At 45.5% G+C, this 14,120-nt stretch overlaps 1 protein-coding gene across 1 annotated transcript in view; it reads right to left on the bottom strand.

The window, feature by feature from the left end:
• Positions 1 to 7,186, bottom strand: part of LOC119658985 (protein fem-1 homolog CG6966) — a 170,736-nt gene extending 163,550 nt beyond the window's left edge. The window contains exon 1 of the mRNA XM_038066867.1: positions 6,125 to 7,186. Within this exon, the coding sequence (XP_037922795.1) occupies positions 6,125 to 6,202 (78 nt within the window). The 5' untranslated portion in view covers positions 6,203 to 7,186. The remainder of the gene's footprint in view (positions 1 to 6,124) is intronic.
• Between the last annotated feature and the right edge of the window lie 6,934 nt (positions 7,187 to 14,120).

The raw sequence follows: 14,120 nt of genomic DNA, 5'->3' as shown, positions 1-14,120 counted from the left end.
TCACCCACCCCTCGCAAGTAAAGGACTCTTTTACAATTTTGTTAAAAATTTTTGATACGTCCTTGTAGGTTTTGTCCGGCCTTGAACTTGCACACAAGGTCACTATCAAGACAAGTTTTTCATTATTGACGAGATAACGAGTTTTCGTATTTCATTGTTTTGAGTGGTCCTCCTTCTAAGGAATGTGGCGGTAGGCTCAAGTTTTATTCACTGTTATAAACGGTCATAAATAATCCAAATAATTTTAACTAAACTACTCCAACAATGATTTAGATAAATCCATTCAAATCGTTTAGGAGTGAAGTGAGCTAAAGCAACGGTCAAAATATGAAAAAGGGTTCTTTATATATCATAGCGACTGATATGTCTCTAAAAAACCGATTTCGTGCAATACAGTTGACGAAGTTTTCCAATACGATCGCTGATATACGAATGTCAGGCCCGCGTGCTAACCAAGTTCTTCGCTTGTGATAGTATCAGGTCAGCGTACCCAGATGATATGCCCCAAACAAAGGTTTGGGACTTTTGAAAATAGGGAGGTTCACTTTCCATGTAGAACAGGCTCAACTTAATCTCGATGTTAAGACAACTGCATTAACAGATTTTAGATAAGACAGCGAAAGCGGATCTAGCGCTGTTAATGTGTCGGGTAACATCCAGTTCGGTCCCATTGGCAGAAACTACACTTCCTAGGTGTACATTCCCATTAATGCAGATAGGGAGAATCTGATGACCCATCAAATTGAGAACCTTGGTTTTCTCGGTGTTCATCTTTAGTACAACTCTTACTTGCCCCTCTTTCCAAATTCAGAGCCTTTTGGCAAAGGTCCATAACCCAATGAGAGAACAAACAGATATCATCAGCGTGGTCGAGGTGTTTGAGGAAAGACAACACTGTCCATTGAACGCTTGCTCGTCTTCCAGTCAAGGCCACGCGAAGAACGTCGCCTACAACGTGAAGAAAACGGATCGATAACAAGACGCAACCCTGACGGACGCTTTGGACTTCAAATTCCTCTGCGAATTTGCCTCGATGTAGCACGTGGCATTACGCGGCTCTAATAATGGCTAGCAACCTTTCCGGAATGCTTCCCCCCTAGGGTATACGAATGTAGCAACTTTACAAAGACTGCAAGCTCTGCACGGAAAAGTTTTGCGAAGAGGCCGTCAAGGTCGAAAATTTTGGTTCTCTTTGGAGATCCGGAATTTCACCTGATGTTATACAATTCAGAATCCCTTTAGCTCCTCAACATCGTTAATCAAGAGCCTAAAACTAACATCCCTCACAGAACCATCGAAAGACAGCCATCTGCATACTTTTTCATGATATGCGGTAGCGAAATCACTGCTATTTAAGGCAACTTCTACTCTCCTGGCCAATGTGTGTGGAATTCCTTTTGTCATAGCGTAAGCTATGCTCACTTTGCAAAGTAACGGAACTTCAGCACGTTGCACCCACCTCCAGTCGCAGCCATCAACATACCTCTCAGGTCTTTACGTTCAACGATCCGCCTCCCGATTTCCTAATCAGGTCCTGTAACACCCTTTTGGAACATGGCCGATAATTCCATTTGCACCAGAAATAAATGCACTTTTAATCTGTTTATCAATATTTTCAGGTGGATTGCTTACAGTTTGTATCGTATGGGCAGCATGACAATTTTCCCACTGCTGGACGACGGCCGGACCGCAGAGATAGCGCGTACTGAATTCAGGGGCTCACGCTCGGTTTCCATGTGAGCAAATGCAGTAGCCACACGCAAGTGAAGCAGCAATTATCAGATAATGATTCCATCCGAGGCCGAAGTCAGCACCTATTTTGTTGCGCGCTTTCAGAAAACAACTTCTAAATTTACTGATGATCGTAATTCTGATTAGATGTTTGTTCCCGATTAGTCGAAACTCCATTTGTCCTTGTGTTCGAACAGTGTGCTGACGATGACTTAGCGGTGAAAGTTACAGAAGTCAGTCTATAAATCTTTCACTGTTGTTACGAGCAAGTTGTTGTCAGAGCCCACCTTGGCATCACCCATCGCGGCCACAATGACACATGAAGCCTCTCGTAAAATACATGTAATTACTCATAGAAAGTGTCTTACAGTTTTATATCGCCATTGGTGTGATTGGTGTGTAGCACCGGAATCTGGCAATGAAAATCCTGTTAGAAACCCGGTTCCAGGTCATAAGAGCGCAATTTCCAGTAGCCGTCAACATAAGTCCGCCACCGACTTCACGTATGTTCCCACTGGGCTTTCCAGAGTGCAAAGGCTTAGTGCTACACCAGAGAGACTAGTACTATGCCAAGGCTCACCATCCCGCTTCGCTTAGTTCCAGAAAATTCGACTTATATCGCAGGCTCTCTTCCTCGATTTGGAGAAGGCGAAAATTCTGGGGACCCTCGATACCGTTGTCGAGAAGCGTGCGCACTTAAAGCGTTTTCAATGGCCAATAGTCGAAGTGAGTCAGACATTTCGATAGCAATAACTTTTCAAAATTTCCAGATTGCTAACACATCGTTCAATAAGTCCCGGAACTAACTATGAAAGCAAAATTCTTTATTTATCAACATAATCTCCTTCAAGGGTTATACAATCATTCCAACGCTTCTCTAACTTCTCAATGCCATGTTTGTAGAACGATTTGTCTTTTGACTCAAAATGAGCCTCAGTAGCAGCGATCACCTCCTCATTTGAGCCAAATCTTTTTCCCTGGAGCATCTTTTTGAGATCCTCAAAGAGCCAGCAGTCGCTGGGGGCCAGATCCGGCGAGTACGGAGGATGAGGAAGCGGTTGGAAGCCTAATTCGTTGAATTTGGTCATCGTTTTGATTGACTTGTGGCACAGTGCGTTGTCTTGATGAAAGATGACTTTCTTCTTCTTCATGTGTGGGCGTTTTTGCGCTATTTCGGCCTTCAAACGATCCAATAACACCATGTAGTAGTCGTTATTGATGGTTTTTCCTTTTTCGAGGTAGTCAATGATAATTATACCATTCGCATCCCAGTATACGGACGCCATCACTTTGCCGGCCGACTGTTGTGTTTTTGGACGCTTCGGGCGGCTTTTATCGATCGTACGCCATTCAGCTGACTGCCGACTTGAATCTGGAGTGAAATGGTGAATCCATGTTTCGTCCACTGTCACATATCGGCGCAAAAAAATCCTGTTTATTGCGAGGAAACAGTGCCAAACAGCTCTCCGAATCATTTATACGTTGTTGCTTTTGTTCCATTGTGAGCAAACACGGCAGCCATTTGGAAAAAACCTTTTTCATAGCCAATTTTTGGTGCAAAATAGTAAATGCACTACCAGTTGATATGTTTGCGGTCGCCCATCACGATTTTCAATACTTGCTTGGTGTTTTCGGGAGTTACTCCCTCATTTGGCCGACCCGAACGTTCCGCATCATTTGTATCAGCACGACCGCGTTTCACGTCGAAAACCACCGACAAATGGTTGTTTTCGACGGAGTAGAGTCCGGATAACGTTTTCCAAACCATTGCTGAGCTTGAACAGTGTTTTTCCCCACTAGAAAACAATGTTTTATCAACACGCGAAACTCGTCTTGGTCCATTTTTTCACGATTGCAAAGGTAGCCTCAGTTTAACCACTATAGCTTTCTTGGTTATGTTTCGAGTTACATCAAATTTTGACACATCTTATCTGAAGGTTGGTACTTCTGAACCTTGGTATATAAATGGTATTATTAGCGCCATTTCTACGCCAGTCCCGGGACTTATTGAACGATGTGTTAGTACACAAATGTCTACCTCCGTTTAATCGTTCTAACGACAATCAGGGAATACTCTGTGTATATTCTTACACCCCAATCAAAACAGAAGTATTCTTTCAGGAGTGAGACAATCCTGTGTCTGCATCCTCTTGACGGCACACGGCACCAATTGGGGTAAAACTGTGTGTTCCCAATTATTTTAGTCCACGGACGCCTCGTTTTATACAAAGCACTGAATTGTTTCAAATATGAGGACTAACTGTTTTCTCCAGGGTTGAGGGTCCCAGATGCAGTATGGCACCTTTGGCTTTGCAATATGCAAATTGTTGTGTTTCATTCCCTAGACTCTTGATTCCACGCAGCATTTCCATCACCTCATTTGCTATTTCCCCAATCCTAGCTGCACGATTATAAAAAGTGATCATGTTAATTTCATTTCAAAATTTCTCCCGAAACCCCGCCGACTTTCAAATTTCTCTAAAGCCTATATCCTATTAAAATAATCCTAACATTATCTTATTCTTTTTCTTCAGCCTTTGTCCGGTTCACAGGTGGTTGGGCCATTTTGTTTTATCAAAAGCCTGATCTGAATACAATCGTGAGGTTTTCAAAACTCCATCCAGCGTATCAAGCCACGGTTGTTTCTGCCGGCCTTTTGGTCGCTTACCATCGACTTCGATGTTTAAACCAATCTTGGCGAGTGAATTCTCATTAGCGCGAATTACGTGACCATACCATCGAAGACACCTCGGTGCAACTCCATATCGATCACGGATATCCTCATTTCGGATATGATCAAAACGTGTCACGCCACTAGTCCAACGCAACATCTTCGTCTCTATTACCGCAAAACGCCGTTCATTTCTTTTATAGTCGACCAATACTCAGAACCATAGAGAGCGACAGGACCGACATTGCGGTAAATTTTAGAGTTGAGACGTACGTTGATACGTCCATCACAAAGAACACCAGTTGTGGAGCGCCACTTCATCCAGGTTGTGCTAATGCGCGAAATAATTACATATTGCAATTCTTCAGTGGGTGATAGTTTCAGTTTTATTCATATTCAATCTGAGACCGTGTTACATGAGGCGATCATTCCATTTTTTGACAAATTGCTCGAGATCATTTTTGCTATTAGACGCCAAGAAAATATCCTCTGCATAAAGCAATATTTAGGGCGCTAGACATTGAATGTCCCGTGTAACGATGTCCATAACAAGAATAAAGAGTGGTGAGAGGCGCTTCCTTGATGAACACCAACAGAGACACGAAACGGTTTTGATACACCCGCCACACTTCGAACTTTACTTTTTGGATCATGGTACAGCAATTGAATGCAGCGCACGCGTTTTTCAGGCACTAAGTATTGTCGTAGAGCATGCCACATGAGTTCGTGTGGCACATGGTCAGACGCTCTCTCTAGATCCAGAAGAGTAGAGTAGAGAGGACGATAGTTCTCACGGTGTTTCTCCATGAGCAGCCGCGCAGCGTGTATTCCGTCAGTAGTTTCGCAGTTCTTGACAAGTCCGCCTTGATTCGCAGTTATTTCAACGATTTCGCGAATACGATTGTTGAAAATGCGTTCAAAAATCTTCACAACCGAATCGAACGGTAATTTGGACATTCTGCTGGACTACCTTTCTTTTTCCATATGGGAGCTGTGATACTTGGTAGCCAGTTACTTCGTTCCTGAATTTGTTGGGGCCCAGCTCTTCGCTTTCCAGAGCTCGGATGCGATGTCATCAGGTCCTGTGGCTTTACCCAATTTAATTCGTTTTACTGCTTCCTCGACTTCAGTTGCGCTGACAGGTGGAGTTGCTCCAAATGTTGGCATTATATACTGTTCAAACCAAAAATAATCATTGACCCCCTTTTCTGGGGGCTTCGCATGTTATGTGCATACCCATGTCATTGTGCAATTAGATGCATTTAGCACCTAGCGGATCAACGTGGAGATCCAAACTAACAGCTGACAAATGGGAACAGAAAAGCTAAGAATATTTTTTACCAAGATCAAGGTCCCGTTTCCATTAAAGAACTAAGTTAAGTATAATTTCGCGGGGACCCCTACTTTTCTGCATGTGAAGATGTGGACTACTATGCAATCTCACGTGGGCATTGAAATCCAGCTGTTTGTTATCGTGAGTAGGGTACGCGACCGATAACCTCATTCAACTGTGGGTACAACAACTCTCTAAAAGTCGTCTCTTGGGCAATTCATAACCCAACCAAAAGGTTTCCTCGGAAATGAATCATAATCCGGCATGGGCGCCCTGCTTCCATGCAGTTGGCGAGGTAAATGACTCATTGCTTGCCATAACCCAGGTCAACAACAAACAAACTCCTGACTGTCAACTTCAGGCCAAAATCCCTGACTGCGTGCACTTACCTTGAGTTGCACCAAATTGTTATCCCGGGCCGCGTTAAAGACCAGAACTTTGTAATCCATTATCGTTTGATGTGTCATTTAACATGTAGGAATCCAATTATCCAGGAAGGAAGGCAGTCGTGCTGTGCGGAAGGCAAGCAATCTCGCAAGGCTGGCAGTCGCAGGCAAAATCGGCTTCGCGGCTGATTCTTTTCACTTTTCTCACGGCTCCCGTTTTACCTTAAAATTTCTCGCTCAAGCACAATTCCGACTGATTTTATTCGGACGAAAATAGCATTCGCTGATTCGACACACAAATCACACGGCCTCGAATCGAAATCTCCGGGAAGTCGCACGGAGGCGAACACAAATATAGAACGCAGAGTACCCGGGTAAAATCCGACACAAAGTCTGCAAGTTAATCAATTTTCGAAGTGTCTTCGACGAAAACAAAGCACGGGACCGAGCAACCTCGGAGTGTTGTGCAACTTCTTGGAAAGTGAGTGCACTCGTCGATTGGGTCCAAAGTGGCACCTGGAAGCTGATGGTTACGGGGTACACTTTGGCTCCGTGTCCTGAACAGGACAAAACCTCGGATCCAAAACAAAGACTTATCCTTCTTTGTTCGCGCGGGACACTGCTCCTTCCCGATGGGTTCAGGACTTGCTTCCACCTAATGCGACACCACAAACTTCCAACAAATTAGCGCAACTTGGAGCGTGTGAAATTCTGATTGCAACTCGCCACTCGAGTGCTTCCCGTTGGTGCGGTCTCCAAACGGGAATGAGTTCTTGGAACAGATTGAAATTCAAAACACTCGCACTCCGCAACGTTTCTGCCCACTGTGGACAGGGGCAATGGCTTGAAATCGTTGAACTGCTTGCGCACGAATCGAACAAATTTTATTTGTGGATTTCACTGAAACAATTGACTTCACTTTTTCGCTAAAACTCCACCAAAAAATATTTCCTATCGCGACTTTGACAGAACAAATTGGACACGAACGTCTTGCCACTGGCGCTCCGACAATTGGCCAATGCACACAACTCGGCGAATTGAAGCAGACTGTTCAATGGACGGTATTTTGCCGTTACTTCGCCTCGGTGTGTAGGAAGAGCTGTCAGAAATTTCGCCTTGGAATGCGAGCGGTCGAGCGTGTTGTTTTGAAATGGAAACGACGGTGGGGTCATGTGTGACGGGACAAAGGCGAACATATTAAGGTTGAAATCATTCTTTGAATGGCGACATTGTCCACATTAAGACTGTCCAGGGCAACGAACGGGTTTAAAAATGATTTTAATGGAGGGTGAAGGCGACTATGATCACCGAATTTTTAAATTTACCGCAAAGAAATGCGAATGAACGGCGTAATGTCTAACTTGAAATACAGATGTCAGGGCAGGCGCTGTGAGGCACTTTTTATCAATGGGGTTATTAGTTCCAATAATGTCTCCGTGGATGGTTGCATCGTTATTACATTCTAAAAAAAAGATTATTGTTTCACATTTACATTCAATTTAAATCCTCTTTCTTAAAAATTGCTCGTTTTTATAAGCTTAATTTTTCATAAACGGGTTAAAGAATTAATAGTAGAATCTTAAGTAGTTGCTACGGCTGACACTCCCAATATTTTGTAGGACGTTTTTCTCTCAAGCAGAAGATTTCTCGCTAATTATTAAATTCATGGCCTTAATATCTCGAGTTGGATAAATGAAAATTTAAGACTGCACTTTTCCTTGGCTTTGGATTAGAAAAAGTTTCGAAGCAACAGCTGCCGGAGTGTGCTCTGTGAGGGGGTTTAAGAATACAATCAAAGTCGAATCGAATCCGCAGTTAAATAGTAATAACGTCGAGCATATTGATAACTGCGTAATAAACAAAACGGACATTGAACAGACCGAAAACGAAATGAAGTTGTTAAATAACGGTCTTGTGTTCGCTGTACCACCAACTAAAGTTGTCGACGAAACCGTGGCGCGGCAGATAAAAAAATCTTGGATAACGATACTAAGGATGAAATTCGCTCGGGTATAAGTAAAATCATTTGGCCAAACACGCTGCTAAAAATTTGTAAACGAGATTTAAAAACAATAGGCGAACTTCGTGAAAAAAAACAGTATACTTCCTCAATACGGGCAAGGGGAACAACGTTGTCGTTATAGACAAAGATAAGAATGACCAGGCTGTTTTTTCGGAAACCAAAGAGTGGAAATTTCTTCGTATTATGGAACAACCCGCTTCGCGAATCTATCAAACGGGTCCATCGAGCGTTGAAGGAAGCTAGTGCGGTATTCCCGAATATTAGGCGACTTCGAATGCCTAATCCTGCGCTTCCAAGAATCAGATGCCAACCGAAAATCCACAAAGAGGGAGACGAGATGCAAGAAATCATTGCGGACTCGACGTAAAACATCGTTAAGTGGTGATCAATGAGTGACCCCCTCAGGGGTCGTTAGCGACCTTTAACGGGTCGCTTGCTATACGGGGTGTGACGTGCCCGAGTAAGTAGTTCTGACCCCCTAGCTGGCAGTATACCTGGGTCCTAGCTACACACTGGGAGTCTCCGGAGCCGTCGATAACTCTCTGTTGGCGTCAACGGGGTGATGCGAGCGTAGCTCTGCCAAGGTGGTAGTTGTGACGTGTATCAGGAGCCAGCCCCTTCGGGACCCTGATCGGGTAGTGTGCATTGACCCTGTGTTAGTAGACAGCGTTGCCCTGAGCGAGTGCTGATCCGTCCGTGATTTCCGGGATCAGCTAAGCGTAGGTCAGGCCACAGGGAACTGACGTAGGGGATGTGTCCCCGAGGATACACTCGTTTCTGACTATTGCGGACCGCTCCCTTGCACACGATGCGTTAGTTAGTTTTTCATGGAGAATAAACATACATTAATAAAAAACATCGACGAAACAACAGGGAAGGAGGAAGAGCTGAGTGCGTTTGGGCGGAGCACGAAAATGCGTCGTTCACGGCAGCGATCAGCGAAGGATGACATACTCGATGTGACACCGGGGTGCCCAAATAAAGAGGAAGCCTCATCAAGTGGCGCAACTGATCATGCGGAGATGGCAACTCCAATACCGTGTAGTGCCCCTGTTCCGGAAGTAAGCTCAGTCAGAATCGCTAGTCCTGAGCTTATGAATTCGGACACAAACCGAGTGGAAGTGCAGTCGACTGTCCTAGAGGAAGAGGAAATGCGCGGCAGTGGTGAAGGGTATGCGGTCGGCAATGTTCCTCCAAAGGAATGTCAGCAAAGGCTATAGAAACGGAAGAACTTATGAGCCTCCTAATCGCTCAGAATGAAGATCTCTATACCCGACTATGGAGAGTCTTCAGAAGCAAGGTGGAGGGGCAAGGGTAAACTCTTCACGATCGGGGTAGATAACCGATCCCTGGAGGCAATTAGACGTCGGAGTTGTCATATCAACTACCGATTTGGCAACATACCCGTGTATGTGCACAAGGAAAAGCCGAGGAAAGATACCTCGGAGGAGGCACCGGGTGGAAAACATACCGAGGTCCATGAAGAAGTCTCGAAAGCCATAGAGGTGGAAAGGACTGGATTAACCTAGGAAATAGACCTGCTGCCCAGTGAAGAGCAGAAGCTGGACGACCTAGACCTACCACTCCTAGGGCTCAGGGTAGACAGCGATGCGAGAAAAGCGCCATGTCAGAGGAGGAGGGTGACACTCCGACAGTGGAGAAAAGCTCTAAACAATAACGGAGCCAATGGCCAGCACTAAGATAACCCAGATAAACCTCCACCATGCGAGAGCAGCATCTGCAGTGATTGCAAGGGCAAGTTCCAAGTTGAGTATACCGGGGGCAGATTTGCGGTCTGCAAGGAGGAAGCATGCAGGCAATTTGGGACTACCCTTGTGAAAAACCAAGAGCTTGCATAATACTTAAACGTAATTTAAAATACATATGTCTTTCAGAGTTCTTAACCGGGGATCTTGTGGCTATCCAAGTCTCATTGGAAGCCGGCAGGAGCACTCGAGAGGCAGTTGTGGCATCGGGATACTTCCCAGGAGACAAAATCCGGGCTCCACCGGAAAAAGTCGTAAAACTGACGAAGTATTGCGAGAAGAGGGTGTTACCACTTCTTCTCGGCTGCGATGCCAACGCCCACCACAAAGTCTAGGGAAGCAGCGACACCAATCGTAGAGGTGAGTACCTACTTGAATTTATTCTTAGCAATAAGTTAGAAATATACAACGTAGGGAACACTCCAACATTTGTGACCAGGACCAGACAGGATGTACTAGATATAACTCTAGGAAATACCCTAATGAACGGAATGGTCAGGAATTGGTGGGTGTCGGATGAACCCTCTATGTCCGATAACAGGATAATCAGATTCGACATTGTGGGTAACTCCGAAATAGAAAGAATAATAAGGAATCCCAGGAGAACGGAGTGGGAATCCTACGCAACGCACTTGAGCAACAACATTGCCCACCTTCAAGGGGACGGTGACATCAGGAGCGAATTGGAATTAGAAACGGTGGTGGAAAACCTCAACACAATCGTCATTGACGCATATGAGGCCAGTCGTCCGGCTAAGACAGTCAAGTCATCAGGGGATGTACCATGGTGGAACAAGAACCTGGCCAGAATGAGAATAGTGGCACGAAAACTCTTTAACCGGGCAAAACAAACCGGGGACTGGCAGAGCTATAAAAATGCACCGGTGACAGGCGACAACATTCTGCCTGACACCACAACAACGAATAAAAGGGGAAGGAAGGAGAACTGGAAACTAGCAAAAGAGGTTCACTAAGAAGCTAGGCTAAGATGGGCAGTGGGAACTTTTAAACCACTGAAATCTCCCGGAGTAAATGGCATTTTCCCAGCACTTATCGAGAGAGGCCTAGGAATTATCTTAGAGTCTCTTCTGAGGGTGGTAAGGTGGAGCATAGCACTGGGATACATATCAAGGGCATGAAGACGGGCAAAAGTGGTCTTTATTCCGAAAGCGGGTAAAAGGATGCTTTTCACCCTAAATCTTTCAGACCAATTTGCCTAACATCGTTCGTGCTCAAAACGGTGGAGAAGGTCATAGACAACTATATTAGAATTAACGTTCTAAAGAGTAATCCCCTACATCACTGCAGGCACGCTTACCGGGCCGGACGATCAACTGAAACTGCTCTGTATCAGCTGACAAAGGTACTACGGGATGCCATAGAAACAAAAGGCATGGCACTGTGCGCGTTTTTGGATATCGAAGGAGCATTCGACAACACATCGCACACAGAGATACAAGATGCCCTGAGCCGCAAAGGAGTGGGAAACACCCTGGCATTCTGGATGGGCAAAATGCTAGAAAGCAGGCAAATAGAGGTACCGATAGGTACACATTCTATTATCATGAACACCACTCAAGGCTGTCCACAGCTTGGGATACTATCGCCGCTGCTGTGGAGTATAGTAGTGGATGAACTCCTGGACGTGTTAACAAATACTAGAATACAGGTCCAGGGTTACGCGGACTACATTGTTTTAATCTGTAGGGGCAAATATGAAGATACCCTATGTGATAGAATCCAAACTGGACTAAGTGTTACTAAAGCCTGGTGCAGGAAGGTGGGACTGTGGATCAACCCAGCCAAAACCATCATAGTACCATTCACTAGGAGGCGTAAGCTTCATCACCTGAGAGCTATAACATTACATGATATGGAGGTGAAACGAGAAACAGGGGTCAAATATTTGGGAATTACGCTAGACCAAAAATTACTCTGGAAGACACATGTCGGAAAGCCACGAGGGCTCTGATGGTTTGTAGATCGATAGCAGGAAAAAATGGGGTAGCAGTTCGAAGATACTACCTCGAATATATACTGCAATGATTACCTATAGAGCGGTAATCTGGGCAGAAAGAACCGACCTCAGCACACAAGCTCCAAAGACTGGCTTGCGTGTGTATCAGTGGGGCAATGAGGATATGCCCAACGGCATCCCTGGAGGTCCTTCTGGATTTTTTTTTTTTGGGGTAGGGTAGGTGAATGCATTTACGCACACAATGTTGGACTCCCGATTCGGTACGTCGTCGGACTACCAACTAAACACCTCCCCATCGTCAGAGAGCTAGCCTCGAATCGTTTGTCACATTACTTCGAGCTAGTCCCCGAACTCTCCCGACTTGCGGAGCCTTCAAATCAGGGAATTCCTTTCACCAAAGGGAGGGAAGAGGAGGAAGGGAACTGTCAGTTCAAGGAACCCCCTGCCATCCGGCTCCTCCATGGGTCGAGTTCTATCTTCTTAGCAACGAGAAGGGCCCGAACGTACTGGGCAACACGGTTCCACCCGTCAGCAGTCCTCAGCATCTCTTCCACAATGTTGTTTGGAGAGAGATCCCCTGTGCTTAAATAGAGCTGCTGACGAAGCCCATTCCACCTTCCACAAGAACGCTTCTGGGATTAACCCCTCTCCATCTGCACATACAGATGCAGGCAAGGAGGACAATATTCAGGATCACCGGGAGTATCAGTGAGGCGGGGAGCTGCCTAAACCGAAGAAAGATTTATATTCTTTCTAGGCGGTATCCCGAATTACTAATACCAAGGGATAACATGACGAGGTTTCACTTCGATAGGAAGTTTGAAACACGTTGGAATAACAAGGCAAACTAGGAGAGCGTGGCTGCTCTCGCTTACGGCTTAAACTACCAACTGATTACTCGGTACACTAACGGATCCCTCACAGCAGAGGGAGCGGGTGCCGGTGTCATTGGTCCAAGGAAAATGTACTTTGAGCCAATGGGCAGGTACACTAGCATATTCCAGGCGGAAATTTACGCCATAGACAAATGTGCCTCCTTTAATCTGCAAAGGAACTACAGGGGGCAGAACATAGCTATTCTCACCGATAGCCAAGCAGCGATCAAGGCACTTAGGTCCAACCAGGTGAACTCTAAACTGGTATGGGAATGCCTTGAGAGACTGAATACACTCGGCTCGTCCAACAAGGTCTGGATACTTTGGGTTCCAGGCCATGCTGGGTTGGAAGGCAACGAGGAAGCGAACGAACTAGCCAAGAAGGGAGCAGGGACGCCTTTACACGGCCAGAACCCTTCTGTGGAATCGGAAACGGTTTCATGGCTATGAATTTAAGAAATGAAGAGGAACGGTTGAGGGAACTATACTGGGCGGACCTACCAGGGATGGAGCAGTCCAGGGTGCTTATTGGGGGATATCTACGGACACTGCCTGCGGGTTTTGTGAGGAGGAGGACGAAACTTCTATACACGTCCTGGGACAGTGTCCGGCACTTGTGCAAAGTAGGTCAAGGCATCTGGGAGAACACCTAATACCAGATGCAAAGTTGAACGATCTGGAAGAAGGGAACATACTAAAGTTCCTAACGGTTATATGCTTGCTTGAGATACGATGATCAATAGGTACACGATACCAATAAAAGGGGCACAACAGTTCTTTAAGGACGAGTGCGACTTTCCCTTAACAGAATAATAATAATACGAAGATATATGTAACAAATAGTCCTATTTTGGGCCATTGTGCCCGAATCCGTCATCAAATTGCGGGGCCATGAAAACCGTAATCCCCCGTGAATATCTCAAACGTAGAACCTCATTTTCAATTTACAAATAACAAAATTGACAGAAGCCAGTGCGCTGCAAGTCCTACGCATATCTGAATATTGAGTAGTTTTATGAACCCCATTCATATGCTCTCTTAATTCATTGACAGTCATTTGAGTTTTGCCGCCATGTTACCATTTCATTCAAAGTTCCGCTCACGGCCAGTTGTATGGTTCCGTACAATTGCGTACGACGAAACTATCGCCGTTTCACTCGACGCGACAGACAAATGCGACTTCCCATGGCGCCTAAATACACACCGTGCGCCAGAAAGGGACCAATAGCCGGGTTAACCCACTGGACTCTCAGATTTTCCCCAATTTTCCCAACTTGCATTGTCGCTATCTCCTCCGGCCACGATGCTTCTCTCACTCCCGCCAATGCGGCCAAAGCGCGGAAAATGCATGCACATG

This window comes from Hermetia illucens, chromosome 6 (genome assembly GCF_905115235.1).
Source record: "Hermetia illucens chromosome 6, iHerIll2.2.curated.20191125, whole genome shotgun sequence".
Taxonomy (NCBI): domain Eukaryota; kingdom Metazoa; phylum Arthropoda; class Insecta; order Diptera; family Stratiomyidae; genus Hermetia; species Hermetia illucens.
This window is presented reverse-complemented; position numbering and strand designations above follow the sequence as displayed.